Source organism: Rhododendron vialii, chromosome 6a (assembly GCF_030253575.1).
Source record: "Rhododendron vialii isolate Sample 1 chromosome 6a, ASM3025357v1".
In the NCBI taxonomy this organism is placed as follows: domain Eukaryota; kingdom Viridiplantae; phylum Streptophyta; class Magnoliopsida; order Ericales; family Ericaceae; genus Rhododendron; species Rhododendron vialii.
In genome coordinates, this window is record NC_080562.1 from 35,664,073 (window position 1) to 35,690,360 (window position 26,288).

At 38.5% G+C, this 26,288-nt stretch overlaps 4 protein-coding genes across 7 annotated transcripts in view; all 4 read left to right on the forward strand.

Moving 5' to 3' along the window:
* Window positions 1–498: 498 nt before the first annotated feature.
* LOC131331446 (uncharacterized protein At4g26485-like) overlaps window positions 499–26,288 on the forward strand; it is a 42,013-nt gene continuing 16,223 nt past the window's right edge. Inside the window, exons 1-3 of the mRNA XM_058365388.1 lie at window positions 499–728; window positions 965–1,169; window positions 1,381–1,710. Of these exons, the coding sequence (XP_058221371.1) occupies window positions 572–728; window positions 965–1,169; window positions 1,381–1,710 (692 nt within the window). The 5' untranslated portion in view covers window positions 499–571. The remainder of the gene's footprint in view (window positions 729–964; window positions 1,170–1,380; window positions 1,711–26,288) is intronic.
* On the forward strand, window positions 5,827–8,072 carry LOC131331449 (uncharacterized). The gene is made up of 2 exons (XM_058365391.1): window positions 5,827–6,003; window positions 7,408–8,072. Exon 2 carries the CDS (start codon window positions 7,412–7,414, stop codon window positions 7,844–7,846), a length of 435 nt encoding a protein of 144 aa, XP_058221374.1. The 5' UTR covers window positions 5,827–6,003; window positions 7,408–7,411; the 3' UTR covers window positions 7,847–8,072.
* On the forward strand, window positions 11,598–12,855 carry LOC131331448 (uncharacterized). Its single transcript, XM_058365390.1, has 3 exons — window positions 11,598–11,876; window positions 11,965–12,199; window positions 12,612–12,855. Exons 1-3 carry the CDS (start codon window positions 11,688–11,690, stop codon window positions 12,644–12,646), a joined length of 459 nt encoding a protein of 152 aa, XP_058221373.1. The 5' UTR covers window positions 11,598–11,687; the 3' UTR covers window positions 12,647–12,855.
* Window positions 15,232–26,272, forward strand: LOC131331444 (tRNA(His) guanylyltransferase 2-like). 4 transcript variants are annotated; one of them, XM_058365385.1, is made up of 13 exons: window positions 15,232–16,362; window positions 18,304–18,435; window positions 18,543–18,587; window positions 20,006–20,175; window positions 20,336–20,421; window positions 21,512–21,637; window positions 22,856–23,112; window positions 23,387–23,518; window positions 23,605–23,649; window positions 24,366–24,538; window positions 24,706–24,791; window positions 25,423–25,530; window positions 25,978–26,272. In XM_058365385.1, exons 1-13 carry the CDS (start codon window positions 16,259–16,261, stop codon window positions 26,107–26,109), a joined length of 1,596 nt encoding a protein of 531 aa, XP_058221368.1. In that variant the 5' UTR covers window positions 15,232–16,258; the 3' UTR covers window positions 26,110–26,272. The 4 variants fall into 4 exon arrangements, 2 of the variants coding, with proteins under 2 accessions (XP_058221368.1, XP_058221369.1); XR_009201391.1 differs by lacking the exon at window positions 25,978–26,272 and adding an exon at window positions 24,996–25,132 and having other exon boundaries at window positions 15,896–16,362; XR_009201392.1 differs by lacking the exon at window positions 25,978–26,272 and adding an exon at window positions 24,996–25,167 and having other exon boundaries at window positions 15,896–16,362; window positions 25,423–25,507.

Below are 26,288 nucleotides of genomic sequence, written 5' to 3' on the forward strand. Positions count from 1 at the left end.
TCCCTCGGTAGAAACTGGACCCAGAAAGTAATTACTTTTTCAAGGAAACCTTGCGGTGTGGAAAATCCCCACAAAAGCCACGCTGTGTTTTTTCTGCGTGGTTTTGGAATTGAGAATCGTACCGGTCTGCAGCAAAGAATAACTGGCTCTGAAGCAAAGGATACGTCTTATACTCGTTCAAAAACAGGGTCTTGGTAATTTTTGGCAGAGGAAATAGCTAGTGTGGAGATCATGTGCTCTACGACGAATAAGCCCCGTTTGGCTTCGTCTAATCTCCCCTACTAGATCTCGATTTAGGTGTTTTTTCTTTTGACCTTTTTGTTTGTCACACTAGCACTGGCCTCATTCTATGAATTGAAAAACACATGTATGTGAAAAATAATTTTGAAGTACCACGTGATGGTATTTCAGGTGCATAGAATAATTTTTTCTCCATGTTCAACTCCCTTTCTCTCCCTCTCCCACGTTCCCCTCTCTCTCTCTCTCCCCCACTTTCCCACATTTCTCTCTCTTATAAAGTTTGGAGGCTTCAACTACATTTCTATAATATATTGAAAGATAGACGAGAGAGATGGGTAAGAAGAAGAAGAAAGTGAGATGGATAAAACACTACAACAGTGCCCAGAAGATACTTTTGGTGGGGGAAGGGGACTTCTCATTTTCAGCATGTTTAGCCAGAGCTTTTGGCTTTGGACGAAATATGGTTGCCACTTCCCTTCATTCCAAACGTGAGTTATATCCACTTACTACGAGTTATGACTAGGCTATGTTTGAGTTATCCAAACTCCGGGCCAGTTTGCGTGTATTCCGACTAATTCTGGGGGGACAATGTTTGAGTTTGTTAAGGTTTGCATAAAGTCGAAAGGAATAGTACACAAAATTGAATATCGTACCTCTCTTCTTTTCTGGCTCCACAAGGATCTGTTTTCATTTTGTGTTACGTATCTTTTATGTGTTTTATCAGGTTTGCTAGCAGAGAAGCACTGGAGCAGTGTAGAACACTTGGAGGAATTGGAGAGCTTGGGATGTCTAGTACTGCATAAAGTTGATGTTCATAAGATGAGCTTCCATCACAAATTAAAACACAGGGAATTCGACGTTGTAGTTTTTAACTTCCCTCATGCTGGCCATTTTTCTGGCTACACCGAAAAAGATGAAGAGCTAATTGAGTAAGCATTTACTACAATTTATAAGTTTCGTACAATTTAAGGGGTGCCTACCGTAAATTCAAATGTGAAGCAATGTTTTGAATACCGTACCGGCTAGATGTACGGGATTCGATCAAAACCTTGATATGATAGTGTTTATTGCAGCATTCCGTTCGATCTAGACACACTATGATATTAATGATTCTATTGAGGTGATCAAACAATGACACAGGTTGCACAAGGATCTGTTGAGGGGGTTCTTCAATAGTGCCAGAGGGATGCTGGTGAAGGAAGGCGGTGAAGTCCATGTCACCCACAGGGATGACTATCCTTACAACAAATGGGAATTGGAAGTGCTTGCAGCTGAATCAGGTTTCTGTCTGAAAGAGAGAGTGAGGTTTGAGAAGAGAGATTATCCAGGTTACCATAACAAGAGAGGAGGTGACATCAACTGCAACAAGACATTCCCTCTCAAGTCTGAGTGCTTTACTTTCAAATTCTCTCTCCAAATGGAAAACGTACTCGAGATCAGCTGCAATAGAATAAGGAGCATGACCTTGAACTAATGTAACGACTCATTTGTAGAGTTGTCGTCCCCAAACCATTTGGTTGATATCATGAGATAAATCAATTGCATTTTCTATTCAAGCACTTGCTAGAGCCAAATTCTGGACACATGAGCTTCCTGAGAAAGCACGATTCCACTGCATACTACGATGTTTTGTCCTCATGACTATACATACTCTTCTGGACAATGGCGGCTCTAGAATTTTTTTTGTAAGAATAGCCAATAACATTTTTTCGTTTCCTAGTTTATCGAGAAAAATCACATTCATCTGTCTCTTATATGATACTTTTTAAACTTGTCAAACTATGAAATAATATGGAACTTCGAAGAAGCAATATATATATATATATATATATATATATATATATATATATATATATATATATATATGAGTCCCCTTCTCCTAAGGACTACCTTATTTTAATAAAATAAGGACCTCCATTTCTCGATCAAATTTTGATGATCCGAGCCGCTCAATGTATTCAGAACGTGATTTTAAGGGTACCCTCAAGAAATCAACAAAAAAAAAAACCGGGAAGGGCTTCATCCGAGCAATTTTTGTTATGTTTTTATCAAACGGTTCAAATAAAAACTGCTCAAATCAAGCCCTTCTCGGTCATTTTTTTTGCCGATTTCTCGCGGGTACCCTTAAAATCACGTTCTGAACACATTGAGCGGCTCGGATTATCGAAATTCAATCGGAAAATAGGAGAAATGGGGAGGTCCTTATTTTAACTAAAATAAGGGCCTCCTTATTTGAAAATAACTGTATATATATAGTTCAATTGAAAGCATGATTGTAAAAGAATTTTTATCGGTCCTATGTGTTTGAATTTTGAATTACTTGTTGTCATAAAGTTTGGGGTGTACATAAGTTTTTTTGCCCCTTAATGTATGTTCAAATTTTTTTAAGCCTACAAAATGTCAATAGGTATACCTTACTACCAATCAGTCTCCCTTTCCCCAACCAATACCCTGCCTCATCCCCCAAAACAACTTGGGCATTACCAGGACCAACTGAGTAGTTTGTCACCTTGCCTTTTTTCATCATCAAACCCCTCATACGCGCCCATACAAAATACCAACTAAACTTGTTAATTTTATGCCCTAAAAATCAATGGTTGAACTTCTTTTTCTTTTGGTTAAGTTAATTGTTTTCATCCATAGATATGTGTTTATTGGGTAACAATTTTTATTATTCGCTACGACATGAGATGTGAACATAAAGTCCAATGGGCAACTATATTCGAGCAATTTTCACAATAACATTGGACCAAAATAAAACGGCCGGTGACATTTTCATTTAAAGCGTTTATTTATTATTATAGAAGTATAATATACTAAAAGTTTTTCTAAAAACTTTTGAATGAAATTATTCTACGGTTATGATTCATGTGGAATATAGTAAATAAAATCGTAGGAAAGAGCCTCATTGATAATTCTCTATAGTTATAATGTTATCACAATATGTTGATGGACATGATTGTAATATGTGGATGTGATAAATATCTGTATAACAGATTGATCAGGAAGAGGGGAAAGTCGTTCCCTAAGAAAGTGGTCCATGATAAGTCATGGGTTTTTCCCACAACTAACTGACTGAATGAGAACTCTAATGGATCCCACCACTGTGCTCTCTTCCTATATAATATATATATATATATATATAGAGAGAGAGAGAGAGAGAGAGAGAGAGAGAGAGAGAGAGAGAGAGAGAGAGAGAGAGAGAGAGAGAGAGAGAGAGAGTTGTTTTTAGGTCCGGACCTCCCATTTCCCGATCGATTTTTGATGATCCGAGCCGCTCAATGTGATCAGAACATGATGTTAAGGATACCTGCGAGAAATCAGCAAAAAAAATGATCGGACAAGGCTTGATCCGAACAGTTTTTTATTGAACGGTTTAGTAAAAAACTGCTCGGATCAAGCCCTTCTCGATCATTTTTTTTTCTGATTTCTTGCAATTACCCTTAAAATCACATTTCGAACAGATTGAACAGCTCGGATCATTGCAAATCGATCGGGAAAGGGGAGGTCCAGACGGTGTGGACCGTAAGAGGTTATGACCTGAAAACAATTATACGTATATGTGTGTGTGTGTGTGTGTGTGTGGGGGGGGGGGGGGGGGGGGGGGGGGGGGGGGGGGGGGGGTTTGTGCGCTAGGATATTCATAGTTGGCCATCAGAACTATTTGAATATTTGAGAGATAGTTATAATGGAGAGAGCAAGGTGAAATACCCGTGGAGGCAAGACGCTTTCGAGGATTTCTAAGTGAGAGCTATTCGTTTGTAATCCGTGGTGTTATTCATGGAGCTTTTTGTTCCATCCGTGAAGTCGTTTGCGGAGTCTTCATCCGTGGATTTATTCGTGTAGGCTGTTTTGACTAGGGATCGATTTCCAATAGGAGAGGACAACAAGTTTGCTGGGTGAACGATTGGGCCGTATGAGATTTGTTGACAAGACTGTATGTTTCAATTCGTATCGGTTGAAGCTTCCAAGTCATATTCGTACTTCTGACGTGTTTATGGGAAAACATCTCATGCCTTATCGTGGGGATAGGTGGTACGAAGAACCAGTGAATTTGAGGGTAAATTCTCTCCAATGTGGGGAGGATGATGCAGATTTGATAGGTTGTCGTTACATGGACTGGTTTGAACATCAAGTAGCAAAGTACAAGCAGAGGCGCAACCGATATTGGTGGATTTGAACTTGATGATCAGAAGCCTATGGTCGATTGGTATATCTTTTCGATTGGAAACATATTTTGTTCTTGCTCGTCTTGTTGGTATGATTGATGTGTTGGGAAATCATCAGTTGGAGCCTGATTATACTTGTTTTTCGTTACTTCAAAATGGCGTGAACTGTATGCGGTTGAAAAGAAAGACCGCCTCCGCCCGTTTTTTGTTGCCAAAAAAAGGAATTGACAGAGATTGTTTTGATTTTACGGTTGTGCTTTTAGTGATTAAACCATGGGTTATGTGACATACATTTTCAAAAATCATAGACAATGCCGCGCGATATCGCGATATTGTTTGTTTCTATTCATAACATTTTGAAAATCATAACGAGACACAATACGCGGTGTGGTATTGTTTGTTCTTACGGAAATTTTGTATAAAGCATTATGTAGTAGCAGTTTTATAGGGGGTCGTACGTATACAATACAATCCTCTGCCGACCACCTAAGGTTTACAAGCTTCACTGAAATTTGCAACCACAAAAAATCAGAGAGAGAGAGAGATGAGGCAGTTACAAGAAACAAGCTTATGTATGAGCATATTCTTCCTGGTGACTTCATTTGCCGTTGTGATTGTGGTTGTGATAACAAATGCTTCCAAAGGACTGTCTTTGTTCTCTCTTCCATCTTCGACATGGTCATGGGGTACTGGTGGCATTGCCTCCCTTTCCTCTTCTTCTTCCTTTTCCAACTCCTCCTCGACCGTAATTCCTCCGTTTCCACCCTAACCTTTTGTGTTACGTACGACTCTGTTTGTTTCGTACCAAAGAAACAATTTACTAAACCAACGTTACCTCTTCTAAAAACCATTTTCCAAGAAATACTCATCCCAGTGATTGTGGCAATGGTGGTGGTGGCGGTTTTATCTCAACGGTGGTAGCCACTAGCCAAAGTGGGTACTGGTGATGCTGAGGATGTTGGTGGCATTTGTCGGATTTTGATATATTCCTTGAACTTCGAAAAACATTTTTAACCTTTAATCAATAAATGTTAATCAGTTTTGGAAAAAAAAATTTATTGCACGTGGAATATTGAAAACAAAATTGATTTTTGTTTTTCGCGGTGCCAAACGTTGGAAAATGTATGCATTCACACTGGGCCTTGCAAGGACATATAGGGGGTGTTTGGCAAGCAAATTTTTGGATTCTCATTTTCAGATTTTGAGTGTTTGACAACTGAAGTTGAGAATGGATTTTGGGAGAATAGGTTTTTGGATTTTGGGTTTAGGAGCCAAAAACCAAAATCTGGGTTTGAGGAGTTTTTTGGATTCTCATTTTCGGATTTTGAGTGTCTATTACGAATATACCTATAATACTCTCTCATTTTACCAAATTTGCAACTCCTCCTTATCCACTCCCATCTCATCTGCTCACCACACAACCGTTAGGTCACCCAGAGAAGAGAGAGAAGAGAGAGAGACCAGAGAAAGAAGAGTAGAGAAAGAAGAGCAGAGAAAGAGGTTAACGAGAAGAACGGTCGTCGTCGTACACAGTTAGGCAGCCGGAGCAGATCTACACCACACCTCTCATCAATTTTTTGTACCCAATCTTCAGGTATTCTTTTCTTGTTCTTCGGCTAAGGATTGTTCTGCGGCTTGAGGTTAGGGTTTCTGTGTGTAGGTTGTTATAAAGATCTGTTAGATTAGAGCAAGTGAGAGAGAGATTTGACAAGGGTTTTATATTTTCCGATTTTACAGAGTATTGGGTCCTCTCTCTCTCCTGTTTTGTGTCCCAGTAATATAATCCCTCCATGCCCGAGTCCTCATCGATCCCCTGACAAACGTATGGTGGAACATCGATGTGATAATAATGGGTCATTTACCAAATTGTGGAAGTCCTGAATGGGAAATCCCCAAAATGTGTAAGCATGACAGACAGGTTGAGACTTTGGTGGCCCATGTGTTGAATCAATCAGACCCTTGTGTTTTGGGGAAAAAAAAGAAAAATCAAATTATCGATCAAAAGCTCTACTTTAGCTTTGACTCCCATATTTCATTGTGCCGTGTAGTATATGCAGTTGGGTAGGCACTCGGGAAACTCTAATGTTGAAACACAAACAGAATGATTGTCGCCCAGAAATAAGGCTTGACTGCCTAAGCTCTTGATTGGTACCCAAGCGCCTGTCTCCCCAGTGGAGTGTAGCAACTTAAAAACCATGAATCTCCAAGTTTTCCAGGTTTCACAATCAGGTTTTAGCCAAAACCTTTCCACCAAAAGTAGATCACCCTCTTGTGATTGAACAAGATAAGTGACCTGGGCACAGCAGCAGTTCTCTTTGTCAAAACTTCTTTTGTCCTACTGTTTTGTGATTTCATTAGTTCCAAACATTAATTCCTGGTTTTTTAAAATGCAACTGTTCAGTTTTCCGTCAAGAGTAGAATGCAACTAGTATAATTTGTTTTGACAAGGAATTATTCTTTGATTAGGCAATAGCCCAAACAGATCTTTGCTTGTATTAGGATGTTCATAATTCCCCTTTTGTTTTAGATATTGCATGGTATATCCGTTAACCTTGATAATAGTAGCTAATATCCGTCAGCAAGATCTAATCTTAAACCCCCAATTAAACAGGCTGAAAAAGAAAAAAAAATACAAACAGGAATGAGCTTTGCGGTTGGGTTATGTCCACTACGACGAATCCTTCCAAACCCACTCTCAATGCCTGCAGTTGATTCTAACTGTTGGAGCAGCAAATCTTATATCTGAGTTCCAGTCTCAACAGCAAAGTAAATTACAGTTATTAGTTACCAAAGCATCCCCAGTTTATTCTTTAGGGGAAGAAGAAGATGAAAGAATATCCTACTGTTTTAGTTCTTCATCAACATTTAGGGTTTACGGTACTGGTTAATGTTTGCAGATTTTGTTGAAAAAAATTCTACCCTGCGTTCAGTTCTTAAAAAAGAAAATCTATAGTAATTATTTTGCACTAATCTGTAGTAATATATCTGTTTGTTAAAGGCAAATGTCATCGAGCAATAGTTATTACCGAGCGGAGAGTGAGACCAAGAAAGGGGTTACCAACACCCCCAAACTTCTGTATAAGCCAAGAAATTGTTATTGTGGGACAAGGGTTGAAATTAAGGTTGTTGAAAAGAGTGAGAAGTCGAAAGGAGAATTGTATTTTATATGTCGTAAGGAGAGGGCAGCTCGGTGTGGGTTCTTTGACTGGTGCCTCCTTGTGGAATGGACAAGCAGTGGTCAAATTGGCGGTTGGGGATCGACTGAATATACCAATGTCTGTGCTTCCAATGTCTGTGCTACCAAGGTCATTGATGAAGTTGTAGCACTTGAGAAAGAGGTTATGATCATTCGACAACAATTGGAGTATTCAAAGATGTTGACAAAGTTTTTGGCCATATGCATTGTTATCGCGATAGGGGTCATCGTGTTGAAATGAAGATGGGAGATGTTATTAAATTCAGATTCTAGTATGGCTATGTGTTAGCCAAGTACTGATGCCCACGTTATTTTGTAATTTCCCAACTTTTTGTCATTATTATGTTGTAATAGGAATTGGCAAGATGTAGCAGAAACTTATTGTAGTTAATTTAATTCGGAGTATAAATGTTGGCTTGTTTAGTCGTACTTATGACCTATGTGTTGAACCTAAGTACCATTTTCTTTACTTGGAATTGTGTTAAGGCAATTATTGGCAATTATTTGCAATGAAAGTATATGAATGTTGTCTACCTACAATACTATGATGAAATAGTAGATGAAAGAAGTAATACACGTGTACAAATATGTAATATTCGCATAGGTTGCATCCAATTGAACTTCCTCTTGTCATTGGTGGTCATTGAAGGAATCATTTGGTTGGACGTTTCGATTGGTGGACAGTTGTGCTTTCCTTTTATTCAGAACGTATAATTATGTTTTTCCACTACTATAGACATGTCTTCCACTCAAACAACATCTTCGAGAGGGAAAAAAGTGGCAACTACAGCTACGAAAGCAGTTTGGGATGCACAGTCCAAAGAGTGCTTCATCCAAGCATGTGTGGAAGAGTTGGGAGGTGCTGGATACAAAGAAGGAACCCAACTTACCAAGATTGGGTGGGCCAATGTTCTGAAGAAGTTTAATGAACGAAGAGGAAAGGATTATGACAGAAGCCAACTGAAGAATCAATGGGGTGTTTTGAAAAAGGAGTGGCAGCTATGGCAACACTTGGTTTTAGGTGAAACCGGACTAGGTAGGGATCCAGACACGGGTGCTATTACAGCATCAGAGGAGTGGTGGGATCTCAAGTTGATGGTATTCCTTCCTCCCAATTTCTTTCAAGCACTGTATTTGTGCCTTGTGAATTTGTTTTTCTTTCGACAAAATATAGAGGTTATTTTTAAATCATTTTCCTAAATGATATGTTTATTTGCAGCGCCATCCTGATTGTATCAAGTTCAAGGAAAAACCTTTGCCACTTGAGGAGGAAATGCGCATCCTTTTTGGTAGCAATACAGCTACTGGTGAGCATATGCACACCTAGTTCTGGCTCAATTCCAGCTACCCCGAAAGAGTGTACTATAATTTGGAGGTGGATGACATTGATGCATTGTTGGATAATGATGCTGAGGTTCAAGAATTGGTGCACCCACTTGAAGATGTCTCCAAGAAGAGGCGTGTTGATGGATCGGCTACGAAGAAAGGCAAAGGCAAAAAGGGTACCATGGGCTCAAGACTTGAAGCTTGCATGCAACAAATCTGCGACTCAACTGACAGTGCAAGTTCTCCCTCCTCCGTCCACCGTGCTGCCTCTGACATTCCAACGATAAAAGAATGCGGTGAGAAGCTATTGCTACTTCCTGAGTTTGACACAGATCCAACGTTGTGGGCAAAAGCCCATAACCTTTTCAGAGATGCGAGGACCCGAACGCTTTTCATGACTTGCCCGGACGAAATTAGGAGGTACCACTTCATAACCCAAGAATTGCAAAGGGTGGAAGCAGCTGAGTTGCAGAAAATGGGTGGTGGCAATTGGTTCAACAATCGGTAAGTTTCTGTCTGGCGACCTCAGTTCATGTCTTGCCCTCTTTCAAGCGGTGTTTACTAGACTTGCGTGTTTTAAATTTGGGTGGTTTTCGATGACACTTTATGAGACTTGTATGACTGTGTTTGTATGACTGTGATTGTAGTACTTTTAGACTGATGGTCCTTCTGTCTGGTCGACTACTGAACTAATGGTAGAATTTGGAGTTAATGGTACTATTTGGAGTTATTGATGCTTGTTTTTGGAGTTAAATGGTTAATTTTTGTGGTTCCAAGCATAACAGAAAAAATGTTGGCATGAGTTTGAGGGTGTTTAAGCAAGCTTGACATAAGTTGAATGATTTGTAGCTCAGATAAGCTGCTGCATTGGAAGTCGAATTGATTCGAAGTTTGCTATGCCATATGAACAAAAACGATGGCTTTTTCGTATGTTTAGGCAGTTTCTTAGAACTTGTATTGTCATTGTCTGTGTTGATTCTTTTTTTATTTACCAAATTTTACTTTTCTGTGATGTGTCATATGAACGACTAACTCATATTAATACGTATGTGCAGACTTTTGAAATATTATGCTGTTGAAATCAATGAGAATTGTTTCTGTGTAATTTCGTTAAATAACTGGGTGGGTATCTCACTAAAATAATGAAGTCAGCTATTTTTTTCCAGTTAAAGTCCGCAAGTCTAATTTGTTGCACCACTTCATAAACAGAAAAAATTGGTTAAAACCGGGGTCATTGGATGAAATGCGTCCCCATTTACTGTTCTAAACAATCCTGGCTGACTTTCTGGTGGTCTTTTATTTTCATTACTAGCTTCTGTGAACAAGATAAGAAAAACCTTCAAATGGTACAGTAGGTCTATATGCCAATCATGGATTCATAGAGTTATTTAGAAGGAAATCACAATATATCACATGTTTAAAGGCAGCTGAGAAAAGATTAAAAGAACATGATTCCGCTCTCTTTCAACTCTTCCAAAAATAAATAAATAAATAATTTCTGTCACACAGCTCCTTAAGAAGAATTGGATCATTTATGTACTTGTGTTTGACTGTGTTTGCCTGTTTGGAGATCTTTTCCTCAGTGAAAATTTGGAATCCTTGACATTTATTCTGAAAGTTTTATTTGTTGCCGAAACAAATTTCTGCAAATTAAGTGCTGTGTTTTGTTCATCACATACAATGGAGCTTGTGGTCACATCATATGCCTCTTTAACTTCCGAGTACTTCATCATAAGATTACTGATTAATAGAAACAAAGTCATACGTTGGGTGACACAATGGCCAGGATTGTGTGGAAAGTTCTGCAAATTAACCCCTTTCACAAATCGACTAACTCATATTAATATGGGCAGTTCCCTGCCCGAATCTGCATCTATGGGGTGTGTTCATACATGATTAGGTTTTTTCAGCAATCAGATGGAGCCCAATAATTCAAAGCTTTCTTGCTTTCAAGAGGCCAATAATGCACTTCACGAGTCCTTGCAGATTCTGAATTCCCAACTTTCCTGACACTTTGGCTGTATATTTGGTGTTTGGCAAATGGGGGAGGACAATAATGCATGAAGGACAAGTCACATTTATGGAAAAAGTCCAATAATGCATGAAATAGCTCCAAATGTGAATAGTGAATTTAACTTCTCGAAAAAATTTGAATAGTGCCAATTGAAAATCTGTTGGCAACATGGCTAGGGGGGTTTGCTTTACAAAACAATAATAACCAAGAATGTGTATAAATACCCATACACTTGGCTGTGTTTTTTAAAACATGAAACAAAGCTCCATTTGCAACAAAACCGCCCATATTCTACCACTGTGCATGTTTACCCCTACAAATCCGTATGGCAAATTATACAAATCTGGATGATTACAATCATGATCTTTATGATGAAGAAAATTGTGACAACGATAATCCGTATGGCGGAGATCCTTACGATGGAGATCCGTACGATACCGGGGAAGGGTCGAGTCATCCTACGCCTCGTCGGGCAAATGCAAGAATGAGACGAGCTGCTGTTGGGATATGTAACATCCACCATGATACGTACATGTGCAAGGAACCGTGCCGTACCTCTGCCTTAACTGGTCAAGCTTGGGTCACCGAGCTAGAAGAGGGAAACCCAAAGCGTATGTATCAATCATTTCGTATGAGTAAGATGAATTTATTTTCACTTGTTTACCAACTTGAGCATAATTATGGGTTGCAAGTATCCGAGCGAATCTCGGTTGCTGAGCAAGTAGCTATCTTTCTCTGAATAATGGGCCAACGAGCTAATAATAGAAATGCCCAAGAACGTTTTCAACATTCAGGGGAGACTATATCAAGGCAGTTCCATAATGTGCTAAACGCCCTCAATGCCATGGCTATTGATTGGGTTAGACCATGGCCTCAACAAGGAGTGCATAGCAAAATAGCTAACAATCCAAGATATTATCCACATTTCAAGGTATTTTTTGTAATTGATTTATTCGTTTTATGAGTACCCAGCCAATTCGTAGCCTTGGGCTTTTAACCATTCAATTTTCTATATGTAGGACTGCATTGGGGCTATTGATGGCACTCACATAAAAGCCCACCCACCTACGGACGACCCTATACAGAAATGGATTGGTCGTAAAGGATATCCAACACAAAACATTATGGCCGCATGTGACTTTGATATGTGCTTCACGTTCGTGTTATCGGGATGGGAAGGAAGTGCGCACGACACAAGAATTTTTTATGATTGTATAAGAAATCCTGCGTTAAATTTTCCAACACCACAAGGAGGTTAGTCCTGTGATTTCTCCTTTACTTATATTACACCTTAATTGTACTAAAATTTTACAACTAACGTATTGGACAATCACTACAGATCAATTTTATTTGGTAGATGCCGGGTACTCAAACACTCGTGGTTATCTAGCACCACATACAAAGGTTGTAGATATCACCCTCCTGAATGGCGTGACGGAGGCGCACCAAGGACCAACTTTAAAAGGTTTAACAAAATACACTCCTCTCTTCGGTGCACCATTGAAAGGACATATGGCGTTTGGAAAGCTCGTTGGCCTCTGATTTGTGACATGCCTGTTGGCTTCACAATGACAACACAAGTAGCTCTTGTGTCCGCAACGATGACGATTCATAATTTTATAAGAAGGAACAACTTTCCTGACATTCCTTTTGGTTTCTATGATAGGCGACCAAATTTCTTGCCTTCAGATCGAGGAGTAGAAACTACAGCACCTAACGGCAACCATGGCAGTAGGGTCCAACGTGATGATCGTAACATGGACACTGTAAGGGCATCTATGCGAGATTTCATTGTGAAAAACAATATACGTTAGGTCACCTCGACACTTTGGAGGTTGTGTAATGTTGTTGAACCTGTGTGTTTGTTTTTTTCGCTGTGCTTTTTTTTTTCATTTTGCTTGTAGGCGTGGTTTGTGTGTGTTTTTTTTTTTTTGGCTTCGGACTTGTAATATTAATAAAGTGTTTGTGTTTGTTTTATTGTTCTTTATATTTATGTTATGTGTTTGTCGTTAAATTAAAGTGTTACTTGTAACATTGGTCTTATTTTTTTATGTCTAAAATACCAAAATAAAAATACCGAATGTATTCCTTAAATTACAAAAAGGAAAAAAATTACATATAAAAAACAATTATTTTACCACAATAATATATTGCCCAAAGGCAAACAGCAGATCTGGAAAAAAAAAGAAAAGAAGAAGAGACAAACACAAAACATTACTTTAGAATAATAGACTTCAATAAACAGCTCATAAAAAATATTCAATAATAAAGTAAAAAAAAAATTAACACAAAAACGGAAGTGACCTGTTATAAGAAGACAAAGGGCAATATGATAAAAAGGTAACTCATAATTCATTCTCAACAATCATCTACCAAACACTACTACAATTTCAAAATACATTTTGCACAAATCTCCCAAACACTCTATTATACTCAAAATACATTCTGGCCATAATTCAAAAAGTCAAAAAGCCGAAAAACTGAAAATGAAAAGCCAAAAAGTAAGTTCCCAAACCCTCCATACTCCATGGAAGGAATTTTTATCAACTTGATGGAAACAAACGCCTGGTTTCGAACCCATGATCCCGATCGAGCTCATGTTTACTACCTTCCGTTCAGTGTGGTGATGATCCTCGACACCCTCTTCGATCCGATCATCCGCGACAAAGCCGTCCTGGAACGGATGATCGGTGGCTACGTCCGTCTCATTTCTTCTAGGTACCCGTATTGGAACAGAAGCCTCGGAGCCGATCATTTCATGCGAAAGTGCCATGATTGGGTAAGTTTGGGATCCGGGGGTTCTGCTGTGCCATGTGCCATGAGGCACAGTAGTGCCTACCCACACCCCAAAACTGTGCCCTTTTGAATAAAAAAAAATTTTAAGTTATCTATTTGTAATTCTAAAGAGCAGAAACGTGATTATGAGAGCTTTAGAGATAAAATTTAATTATATCTTTTTAAAATAATATGATCAGAATAACAACATCTTTACACTAGTTCAACCTGATTGAAAATTGGATCAGTTAATTTTTTAACCATATTTTTTAATATATAAACGTTCTAAAAAAATTAAAGTGCTCAAATTTTTAATCCGTTTGAACAAGTACGAAGATCTTATTATTCTGAACGAATTATTTTAAAGGATCATAATTAACTTTTATCTTTAGAACTCTCATAATTAAGTATATGCTCTTTATTTAGGATCTTCTGGAACAGAAACACGATTATTAAAACTTTAAAGACAAAAGTTAATTATGCATTTTTAGAATAATATGTTCAGAATAATAAGATCTTCGTACTTGTTCAAACGGATTAAAAATTTGAGCACTTAATTTTTTTAGAACGTTTATATATTAAAAAATATGGTTAAAAAATTAACCGATTCAATTTTCAATCAGGTTGAACCAGTGTAAAGATATTTTTATTCTGATCATATTATTCTAAAGAGACATAATTAAATTTTATCTCTAAAGCTCTCATAATCACGTTTCTGCTCCTTAGGATTGCAAATAGATAACTTAAAATTTTTTTTTATTCAAAACGGCACAGTTTTGGGGTGTGGGTAGGCGCTACTGTGCCTCATGGCATAGCAGAGCCCCCGGATCCGTAAGTTTGCGTAATTCTGATTTTCCCCTGACTCCATGGCTGTGGAGATCTCTCGTGTGCACTGAGTCGTAATTCTTATTATGTTTATCTCTCATATTCAGGAAAATTTCTTTTATATCCTTTCGACTTTTATCAAAAATTCATTTTGGTCATTTACCTTTGAATTTTGGTATAAAAATACTTTGACTTTTCAATTTTTTTTAAATGTCATCCTTTAGAAGGATTCCGTTTTCTTTGAGTCCTGATATAGGAACCAATGGCCGCGTCGGGCCTTCTCCGGTCAAATCGGCTGTCCAAAAATTCTAAAAAAAAAATGAGGGGGCTAACTCGGGAATCAACGACATCCGATGTATGTAAGGTGCTTGATCCAAACACCCTATTTTTCGTGTATATATGTATATATCTCTAAATGATGACATTGAAAAAAATTGAAAAGTCGAAGTGTTTTTATGCCGAAATTGAAAAATAAAGGACCAAAATGAATTTTTGATCAAAGTCGAAAGGATATAAGAGAAATTTTCTCCTCATATTCATTCGGCTTATCCTGCAACCGCTTTATGCAACAACAATGTTGTTACGACATATAGCTGAGAAAATTTTGAAGCGCCCTTAAAATGTATGAATCGCAATCAAGAGCTAGTTGGAATCCTTACATGCGACCGGTATGACCAATGGCACATACTGGTCAGGTAACCAGAGGGGCCCTCTGCTGATCGGGTTACTAGAGGGGCACTCTATCGTCTACTCGAGAGGTTCCTTTTAGTTGGTCCGACCTTTCTAATTTGCCACCACATATTACTGCTATGAAGAAAGGTGTCCAATTCCGACAATTCAAACACTGTCCCAGCCACGATTCCAACTTCGGTTTTCAATTTTTTTTGTTGTACTCGATGAGGTATTAAATCACCTAGTCTCTGACGACAACGTTACTGGATTTCTCAGGTAACTCCGATGTCGATTTGGTATTTTGATTAATGAATCGGGGAACTCCCAATCTGACATCGTGAGATTAATCACACCATCACATCAGCCCTCGATATCCCAATTTGATTTTGATTAATTGGGAAGAGAGATTGAGTGATGTAAGAGAAGGGATTTGGTAGATTTCCGGCGAGATTTACAAAAAAAGTTTTCTAATTACAGATATCGACAATTCTATGGGTTCGGTGGGTGTGTGGGTGAGAAAGAGAGGAGGGCTGGAATTGGGTTTGTTTTGTAGAGTAATGGGTTTGGAATTGGTTTCCATACGGGTTTGTGGGTGTGTGAAGAGGGAGAAATTTGGTTTGTCTCTTACACAGAGAGAGAGAGAGAGAGAGAGAGGTGTTCATCCGAATTTGGGAGTTAAAGGAATGAAATTTCATTTTTACCCCTTAAAAACTCACGTGCTTGGCATATGGTGAGTTTTCCATCCAAATTCATGGATGGAGTTAGGAGTTGGACTTGATAGCTGGGAATTGGATAGTTCGAAGATGAAATAAGTGATTTTAATAGTTTGAGAACGAAATAGAAAAATAAGGTGATAGTTTGAGAGATGTTTTCCTTAAAAAAAAGAACTCTGCTATTTCGGATCAAAAGGTGTGCATACATACATACATATACGAGTATATATTGAACGAATTTATTTAGACTCCCAAGCGTTTGTTCGTTGTTCTGGTAGAAAGCAAGAAGCCAGACGGAAAGAGTATCTTTTGTACGCTGTTGAGTCTTATGGCAAACAGCAAATACGAGTACGTGAAATCATTCGAAGAAGAAGATGAAGTTATGCTGCCTAATTTGATTGTTGTTCGGATCAAGGGCCGCAATTTTCGCAGGTATCGAATAAAATCAATTATTAGTTTGACTGACATTGAGTTAAATAAAGCTGTATTTATTTCTTTTATGGACCAAGATTTACATGTAATAGTATACAAAATATGAGATTGAAACATTATATGTGCTAATGATCATCTTTTCCGTCATTCATTGGTGTTCTGGTCTCTGGTTCCTGCATTTAATTGTTGAGATTTAGGAAACAAAGAGATGGGTCGTTCATTCTGTAAATCAGTAACATTTTCCTTGTTGAGTTCTAGAATCACAAATCCTGGATTCTTTTGTTTGTTTGGAGTCACTGGACAGTGATAGATGACCTGACTGACCCCGAGCCCTCTGGGAAGATGATTGGCTTGATGATGAACGGCGATGACACTGAGGTAGGGTGAAGAGATGTGAGAGCCAGGCAACAGGCACAGTGGCGGCTCTAGACAGTTTGTGTGGGTTGTCATCCAGAACTCTAGGTTTCAAGATTGTGAAAATAAACAACACATTATTACTTGTCGTTTATTGTTAACTGATAAGTTTATTTAAAATTCTCCAATCACAAAAAGAGAGCGTTCTATGATATAGTTTCTGCTAAAAATTTAAAGAGATAGAAAAACAATTTTTTTTGAGGCCTAACAATTAACATTGTCGAACCAAAATTCTATACCTGTTTAAACAATAATACTACAATTGCCACGTTTGGTTATTATGTAATGTGACTCCTTTGCACCAGTCACGAATGGGTTGGGATTTGGGGGCTAAAGATAAAAGAGGACGTAGTTAATATGATCTAGCCGCATACGGTTGCCTTAGGAATATTCATGTTTATGTCAAACTAATTAATCATACGTAAATGAACTTGGGATGTATGTTCAAGTTTTAGATTAGGGTGGATTGAGTTTCGAATTTTATCGTGCAATGAGCTGAGAATAACCTACTTGTTCGTATGAAAATCGAGGGTATTCAAGTGAATACACTTGGCATGCTGTGGGCCTGTGGAATCTTTTTTTATGGGTGGGAGGTCCCTTTTGTGCGAGGGATAGAGCTAGGGGAGCCAACTCAGCCATGGAGAGGTGACGTGGCTTCCCTAGTTCCACTACTATCACCTGTTGTGCTTGGGGACACTCGTGTCTGACCCCCTAGGACCATTTTACATTTATCTAGAATGTGAGATGTAGGTAAGAATCGTAAGATAGAGTGTACTAGGAGTCAGCTCTGGTCAACAACGGTCTCTCTCTCTCTCTCTCAAGTTAATCAGTGAGCAAGCCTCACCGCCCATTGGTAGGGCGAGGCTATATTGTGTGTTGAGAATTCTAACTCCATCCTCGAATCCACAATTTCTATGATAATTTCAGGCGGACTCACTTAGCTCCTTTTTCAGCCTAGTTTCGCTTGAGGTAGATTTGAGTCTTTGACTGCTGGCTGGTAAGGATAAGTGTCAGCCTATGGCCAGTATGACATGAACTGAAGGATTTTGTTGTCATGCTGCACGAGTGCATGTGAGGAGTGTCCATGTGAGTTGGCCATGTATTGCCTGCAAGGTTGTACCCACTGTCCACAACTATGTGTTTGTGCTCTACTGAACTTGCATTTACACATACGTGTGCAGGACCAAGGGTGAGAATGGGAGGAGGAATTTTCTTCCCAATCTTATATTAGTTATTATATGAAGATTTTGAAGTTAAAAAGGCAGAAAGGAGTATGCTGGATAAATTACAAGTTGGCTATTTAACATTGTTGAAACTTGAAATGGCTTGCACATTTGCTCAACGTAGTCATGCTGCATGTTGTGGTTGTGGTTGTATTGAGATTGCTGAAGTGACTCTATCTTACAAATTGTGTCACTTTCGGACCTTGCTGTCATGGTTTGTACGAAGCTTCACTGGGTAGTTGGTAGGCCATATTTGATGGTTATATTGGAAACTTTACTATATTGTTCTATCTCTCTCTCATAGGTTTTCTGATGTTCACAAGTTTGAGAAACCAAACGATGAGAAAGCTTTGAATTTGATGAACACTTGTGCCGCTGCCATTTTGGAAGAGTATCCAGATATTGTCTTCTCTTACGGATTCAGGGATGAGTACAGGTATCTCCTTGGTTATTCATTATCTTGCCAAATTTCATGATGGTCATTATCATTTCACTATCACTAGTTTGGTGGATTTTATTCACTTTTGGGGATGTGACTTGCAGCTTTGTTTTCAAAAAGAAGTCCGCATTTTACAAGAGGCGTGCAAGGTACTTTTCATAGCTTAGCCTCTGTGTGATTGGCCTAATGGTGTTGTCAGATTTTGGTGATTGTGACAAATACTTCTGAGTCGACGTCAATGTGTGTTGGTTGTGCAACTTTACTAGAAGTTACTATTCGGGATTGCATTTTTGGAAAATATTTGATCCCTCCGTTCCGTATTGCTTGTCATGTATGGGGAATCCAACTTTTTAAGGGGACATGCAATTAATGCACGTCTCCATAGAAAGTTTGATTATATTTTTTTTATGATTTTTAATCATTAATGAGGGGTAGTTTTTTTAAAATTTACACACTTTTTAGTTTTGACTTTTTAAAGAGTACAAACATTTTGGGACATCCCAAAAATCGAAAACTCAGTCAGGTACTAGATGTATCAAGTTTAACTTCCTCCTGTTGTTGAGTTTTGATTACTATTGCTCATAAGGATTATTTTGAACTAAACTGGTCAGTAATGCAGAGAAAGAAAAATAATACTAGCGTCTTTATTCGAGATATGAGCTATGTCATAACCACAATGGATATCCCCTTTATTCGGTGTCTGCAGCAATAGTAGTTGTGAATGGATTAGGTGAATGACGTTGTTGATTGCCATGGAGATCAAGCACCCAGCTTCTTTTTGATAGTCACGCATACTGTTGATTTGATGATCTTCTCCTTGTGCATAAGCACTTTCTCGGTACTATACCATCCAGTATGAATCTAGGGCATGTAGGAAGGTCGCCACAAGAGAACTTTTTCTGGTTTCCATTGTTGGAGTGTCACAGCATTAGTGCTAATAGAATTTCAAGAATAGCTAGCTCCATAACCATATGTATCATAATCACATCTGGTTTGTAAATCGTACCTGGTATTGCATTTCTAGAACACTTTAGAGGCAGATATGAACTTTGTGAATCTAGCTCTATCTTTATACAGTTACTATCTAGAATATACCTTCCTTTGATAGAAATTTAGTGCAGGACAATGGAAACCTTTTCTTTTGATCATTTAGATTTGCCATATATGTGTTTTTGCTTCTAGCCACCTTAAGTTGAAGTCCATATACCATCCTAATGTCTCCAACGAAAAAAATTAGGGAAGTTATAAACGGAAAGCCATCTTGAACGTTAACAATATGGGGTCCCTTGGGATTTTGTATCGGAAAGGAAAATGTCCAGTTTGGGAATAACCTAGGTAATGATGAAGTTTAGGAGTTCTGCCTTTAAAACCAAGGGATATGTACATCTACATGTATAGGCAGGTTTTCTCCTCGAATCCTCCTCCCACTGTCCATCTTCCACATGAAAAAGCTTACCACCAAATGAAATTCTTTAATCATTTTCCTGACCAGGGTCATAGACTTATTAAGCACACTACTAAAATATTCTCAATAAAAGAAAGCTCACTACTAAAATTTTCTTTGCAGCAAAATACTCTCGGTCGTTGTATCCCTCTTCTCATCTGTATATGTGACAAAGTGGAAGGATGATTTTCCTCAGATGGAGTTGAGGTTCCCTCCTTCATTTCAATCTCGTATCATAACCTGTGCATCAATGGTGGTTCTTCAAGCATACCTTACATGGAGACAAAACGATTGTAAGTGTTTGCTACTGAGACTGAGCCTCCAGAAAAATGCCCCCGAGTAATCTTATTTCACCATTGTTTCGTGAATATGGATTTTTGGGTTCATACATGATAGGTATACAGAGGTTCTGAACTTACGTGATTAAAGCACAACATTTTTATTCTTTTGCAGGTCATGTCCAAAACCAGTGTAATACTTGTCTTTGGATGCTGATCAAATGTGGGAAGAGTGAAAGGGAAGCACAAGAAGTTCTGAAGGTGCTCACATTTGCATTATTTAGCCAATTTAGGAATTTTTCGGATGTAGTGCCCCGGATGTGAGGTCTTATTTTTCATGTTGGTAGCATCCATTTGTTACTGCTCTTGCTGGGTTCTAGTTGATAGCAAATGTATGGATTTTTTTTTTTGTTCAATGGAAGTTTATGCTGAGCACGTAAATGCTGTTTTCTAAAATTCAGCCTAGTTGGCTAGGCGGTCTCCCATTGCCTAGATTTTAGATAACCTAGAAACCAAAGCTTAATTCTAAATGCATGCTAAGAATTAAAAAGACGTCCTATCATGTTAATTTCATCTAGTTATAAAAGGAAGTGCTATTACGATACCCCGTATAGTTCAGAACCCAATTGCAGTTTGGTTCTGTGTTTTGCAAATCTGCTACGCATGCAGATGTGATGCACAAAGTATTGGTGCACTTAGTAATAGTGCCGAATATGTTTGACCTTTTTTTAAAGTACCCATGCTTCAAAGTCAGCCGATATTCTAGTGATGTGACGATAGGCTAGACATAGAACTTGCTTCTGTCTAGCATTTGGAAGGAAGAAGTAGAACAGGGTTTCTGGTGATATCAATCTTCTGCTATCTAGTTTAAATGATATTCGGTCAAATTCCTTGACTTTTTGTCCACAAGCTATGCAAGGATTGAGGAATGCTGCATAATTCACTTTTATGTGTTTGACATTTGAGGTCTGTTTGCTTGGCCTTCCAGTTTCCCATTGTGTTCCCACCCTACTTCAAGATAAGAGATTTGCTAGACTTCGATTTTCTCCTAAATAGTTAATTGCTTACATGCACATTGATGCTAGGGAGTTCTTAAATGTTAGTTAGAATTGATTAAAGTAAGGAAGGGGACATCTCTAGCCCCAGTACATATTTACATAATACAACAGCACCCAGCTGCTACTGCTGAATACAATATCCAGGGTATTTTACAAGAACTTATAGTAGCCTATGGGATTAGCTTTACATATGACCCTCACATCTGTGTAAATTAACTTTTGTAACAGACAATTCACTATCTTAACTCGGCAAATTGGGTAAATAACCTGATAGATTAGATGTTTATTTTCAGGGAACTGGGAAACAAGAGAAAAATGAGCTGCTTTTCCAACAGTTTGGTATCAACTACAAAAAACTTCCTCCAATGTTCCGCCAAGGGTCATGCGTTCTCAGGAGGGCAAAGAGATTCAAGTCAGAGGTTGCCATTTTCTTGATCTTCTTCTTCTCCTTTTATTTTGTTTGATTTATTTATTTTTAATGAATTGGCTTCTACTAATGTAACTAATCTAAGTCTCCCTGTAGTTTTAATTTTAATGTGTTTTATATTTCACAGTTCACACTCTTTTAACTGTGATTTTATGGTTGACTAATTTACATTGCCTTAGGGGTAGTTTGATAAAAATGAAAAATCAAGGTATTGGAAAGTGTGGAAACATTTTTGTGCTGAAACTTTATGATTGAATGTCACAGAAAATGTTAGTTGAGTCGAAGTCTCTCCTTGCTACACTGACTCGTGTAACTTTCCTTGCCTGGAAGAAGCTGATAGGAAGAAGATCCAGGTGAATCACTTTCCTTGCTTGTCAGTTCTATAGGGTATCTATCTTGCTTTAATGGATGGTCGTAAGGGTTATGGGCGGCTAGGCTCTGTAACAGGCATTGGTCATAGGGTTATGGGTGGCTAGGCTCTATAACAGGCATTGGTTGTAGGGTTACGGGCGGCTAGGCTAAAAATCGACATACAAATACACCTGTAAGCCGGCTTTTGTAGCAAGACCCGCTACAGGTGAAAATTAGTACTATCCTGCAACCAGCTATGTCAGCGTTGGCTGGTACAGTTGCATGTACAGATGTGCGCTATCTCATTGGACAAGGTGCCACCTGTTGAGGCCGATATGAAGGTCCAAAGCCTATATAGAGGATGAAATGACACTACTGTGGGACACCATGAGGAAAAATGGAATATGGTGTACTGACTGCTTTTGGGAGTTTGTGTTAACATAAAATTTAGTTCCTTCAAACTGTTCTCCTCTACATTCAAGGATTCACCAGGATTTATCCAAGGATCCGGATACTGGATGTATATACTTCATGATTACTGATCCAAGTGATCCTACAGAGGCTACAATTGTCCTTTTGGGAGCCGAAATCTGCGTGAGTATCTTGTAGTAGTCAATGTTGGTTGGGATAAATTGGTACAAGACCATGATAGCGAGGCTTGGGATTTTCTGCTTGGCCTGAACGCCACTTAACTGTGCCTACTTGAGAAAAAAGGAAAACATAATACCTTGTCTTTCCTGCAGATACACGTGATGGGAAAATAGACTTCAGTCTTTCGAATCTTTGTTGCTCTCTTCTGTCTTCACTTGCATACTCCGTCTAACCTTTCAAGCTAAAACCTTTATCATCTTTATTTCAGGGGGAAGATATTGATAAATATAAAGACGGTGAAACTCTTGTTAAAAGTCCTGGGAGGAACGTAATTTTGGTCCATTCAGGAAATATAGCATCAAGAAGCTTCTGGAGTGAGCACTCGGGTCTCCTGAAGGAGCTAGGTAGTTTTGAAGAGGACATCAACAAAGTTAAACCTGAATATGTCAAGTCCTTCGAATTTGAGCGCAAGTTGTTGCCTTCTACTTGGATCATGGTCAGAATTGATGGCCGTCACTTTCACGGGTAAATAAATAAATGTTTGGCGATATGGTCCTCTGTTGCTTTGACTGACTCGCAGAAACTCCATTGTTGAAGAAGTCTGACAGAGAGTTCCATGAGTTCCACTAAGAAGTACCAAATGAACCTGGGCGCTGCTGTGTAGGATGTTCTTGGTTTCAGGAATTTTTATGATTACTGGGTGTTAGGAAAAATCGTGATGCATGGAATTTTGTGGCCTGTTTAATCCACTAGATGTTGCTAGTGGAACTCAACCATTCAGTTTTATGCCTCTTGGTAGATTTTCTGAAGAGCATGAATTTGAGAAGCCAAACGATGGGCAGGCTTTGAACCTTATGAATTCATGTGCGGTGGCTGTGATGGAAGAGTTCAAGGATGTAGTCTTCTCATATGGTGTCAGTGACGAGTTCAGGTTATAAATTTGTTTTAGCATACTTTTTCAGTCCTACCTTTTGATTCAGCACAATTTTGTTTCTAATTAAATTTTTTTTTTATCAGCTTTGTTTTGAAGAGGGATTCCCAGTTCCATGACCGGCATGCCAGGTTTCTTGTCCATTGTTCTCTTTTCTTCCTATGCTATTGTGCTGATTTTTCCCAGTAGATATCACATGTTGGAAATCATTCTGGAAATGCACTTGGGGGGAAGTTTTGGGTGCACTGCATGATGGGTGGGATCTTCTTAGATAACATGATTAGCATATTTTGGCTTACCAATCATTCCTGTGAAATGAGAACACCTTTTATGTCTAAATAATAGTCTTGAATCTTGCTATTATGAGTAATGCTGATTTGGCAGAATTAACCGTTGGCATGAGATCTACTTCTCGGATATTTTCGTAGGTTGAATCCAAAATTCTACCAGTGCTTTCGTGAGTAAAGATAGTGACTGTGATTTCTATTATTTACTAGATTTTCTAGCTGAAGTATAGAGATTAGAGATCAACGTCTTTGTTTTCTGTTGGATTGTAAACTTTTTACTTCAAGAGTCTGAAATTTTTTGTGACTGATGATCATGATAGAAGCCCCTTATCCTTGAAACAAACTCAACTCTGGGATGTAGGGGTAGGGCCTTTCTAGGCTCTATAGATCCCTTGCAGTCTGAGTAGAAGCATATTGATTTGGCCATTACATGAAAACTATTACCGTTTAGAAGTATGTTAAGACACAATCCTCCTCTCTTCCTGTGAAGTTTAGTTGCAATTGATTGATGGCAACTCCTCTATTTAATGTGGACTTACAGCCTTAAATCACCTTTGCAGTGGCATTGTGTCTGTCATTGTATCATTTTTCTCTTCCATGTATGTAATGAAGTGGAAAGGTTTCTTCCCACAGAAAGAGTTGAAGAACCCTCCTCCAAGTTTTGATGGACGGGCTGTATGTTATCCATCAAAGGAGATTCTTCTAGATTACCTAGCATGGAGACAAGTTGATTGTGAGTACTTGTTTCCTGAGTTGACTCTTATTTTGGTATGAGATTTCTTAATATTCATGGTATAAACCAAAACAAAGAAGGTGCACAGCAATCCCTTGATAAAAAAAAAGTTTTCCGTGAGAACTTCCTTCTAAACGCACCACTTCTGTTGTGTTTATGAATTATAGGTCACATTAACAATCAGTACAATACTTGTTTCTGGATTCTCGTCAAGTCCGGCCAGAGTAAAAGTGAAGCTCAGGACTACCTAAAGGTGCTAAACTTTGTTGGAATTCATTTATATTCATTTGAGAAGTGTTCCTGTATTTTTCTTTGGCAGAGCATTATTCTTTCAGTCAATGCTATTTTATTTTGCTCATTACTTTTCTGTCTTCCTAAATCGCGTTACTATCTTTTCTTTGTTTCTCCTCAATGTTCGTTGTTTTTACAATAATCTCCTTGATTCCGTGGCTACTAGGATATGAGGTTTCTTGACTTAAAAGCATGAAGGGATGAGAAAACTTGTCAAGCCTTGCTATGCCCATTGACATTCTGTTAGTCCTATAAGCCCTTTCGCCGTGGTGTGGACAGTAAATGCATTCGGTGAAGGCTAACGTGAGTAGCCTATTTGCTGATGTCATTCGTCACAGGTCATTGGCTCATTGCTTATGCATCCAGACCAAAGAGTGTGTTTTCTGATGACACCAGTTATCATTAGGCTGCGACCAGATAATCTTTTTTTTTTTCTCCTGAACTCATCCTCATTTGTGTCCATGTGCTACTATAAGTGAGGCATGCCTATGACATAGAAAGGATAGACTCTAATTTAGCATGAATCAACTCAAAACAAATGGTTTTGTAAGTAGAAGAATGCACATAACCATGGATTTTTGTGTATTCTACAGGGTACTCGAGCACAAGAGAAAAGTGAATTGCTTGTCCAGCAATTTGGTATTGACTACCAGACATTACCAGCCATGTTCCGTCAGGGATCCTCTGTTTTCTGGGACAAGGTTGGTCGGTCTCTCAATCTCTTTCCTGCCATGATTATGTTACTTTTACCATTTCCACTCTGAAAAAGTGTGAGACTTGCATGTTGTACATTTTATCAATCCATTGCCAAAAGTTAATCCTGCCGCCTGCTGAATGGGCAAGGCTATTCATGACAAAACGGTTAAAAAGTGCAAGGAACAAAACCTTGAAGTGCTCCTGACTAAATCCTTAGGAAGTGCAAGGGGAAAATTTGCAGGGCGTTCAAGTTAAACATGATTTGTGCAGCGTGAGCTGTGTTTTCCAAAAACTAAATTCTTGTGAGGACTAAAGTTTAAACATTAGCAAAGATTTCAGTCCTAAAACGGGACTAATTCCATTAGTTTTGAGAGGAGAACCACCACCTAACTTTGAGCGTGGCTGACTCCGTCTAAACATTTGTAGAGTTTACCCTTTCATTTTGTATGCAGGAGGATCCAACTGAGAGGTACGGTGATGGACCTGATGGAAAATCTCGGAAGAAAGTTGTGGTGGAACACTGTAACATAATTGAGCAGAGCTTTTGGGAAGCTCACCCAAATATACTTGATGAAGACCGTTAGATGATTCATCTATTTTTTCCCATCCAACATTAACCGTGTACGGTAATTTAGTGATGAATTATAACAGAATTAGTGCGTATGTTTTCACAGTTACATTGTTCTGAGATGATAATTCCACAGTTTGATGTGCATAATGCAACTCATGATCTCATCCCCTTTTTTTTGATGATTCCGCTTCC

Coding starts and splice junctions, on each gene's coding strand:
- LOC131331448 (XM_058365390.1), top strand. CDS start 11,688: ATGGGCCAACGAGCTAATAATAGAAATGCCCAAGAACGTTTTCAACAT. Junction 11,877..11,964: donor GATATTATCCACATTTCAAG/GTATTTTTTGTA, acceptor TTCTATATGTAG/GACTGCATTGGGGCTATTGA. Junction 12,200..12,611: donor TTTTCCAACACCACAAGGAG/GTTAGTCCTGTG, acceptor TTTCTATGATAG/GCGACCAAATTTCTTGCCTT.
- LOC131331449 (XM_058365391.1), top strand. CDS start 7,412: ATGTCATCGAGCAATAGTTATTACCGAGCGGAGAGTGAGACCAAGAAA.
- LOC131331444 (XM_058365385.1), top strand. CDS start 16,259: ATGGCAAACAGCAAATACGAGTACGTGAAATCATTCGAAGAAGAAGAT. Junction 21,638..22,855: donor CAAAGAGATTCAAGTCAGAG/GTTGCCATTTTC, acceptor TCTTTATTTCAG/GGGGAAGATATTGATAAATA. Junction 23,519..23,604: donor GGTGTCAGTGACGAGTTCAG/GTTATAAATTTG, acceptor TTTTTTTATCAG/CTTTGTTTTGAAGAGGGATT.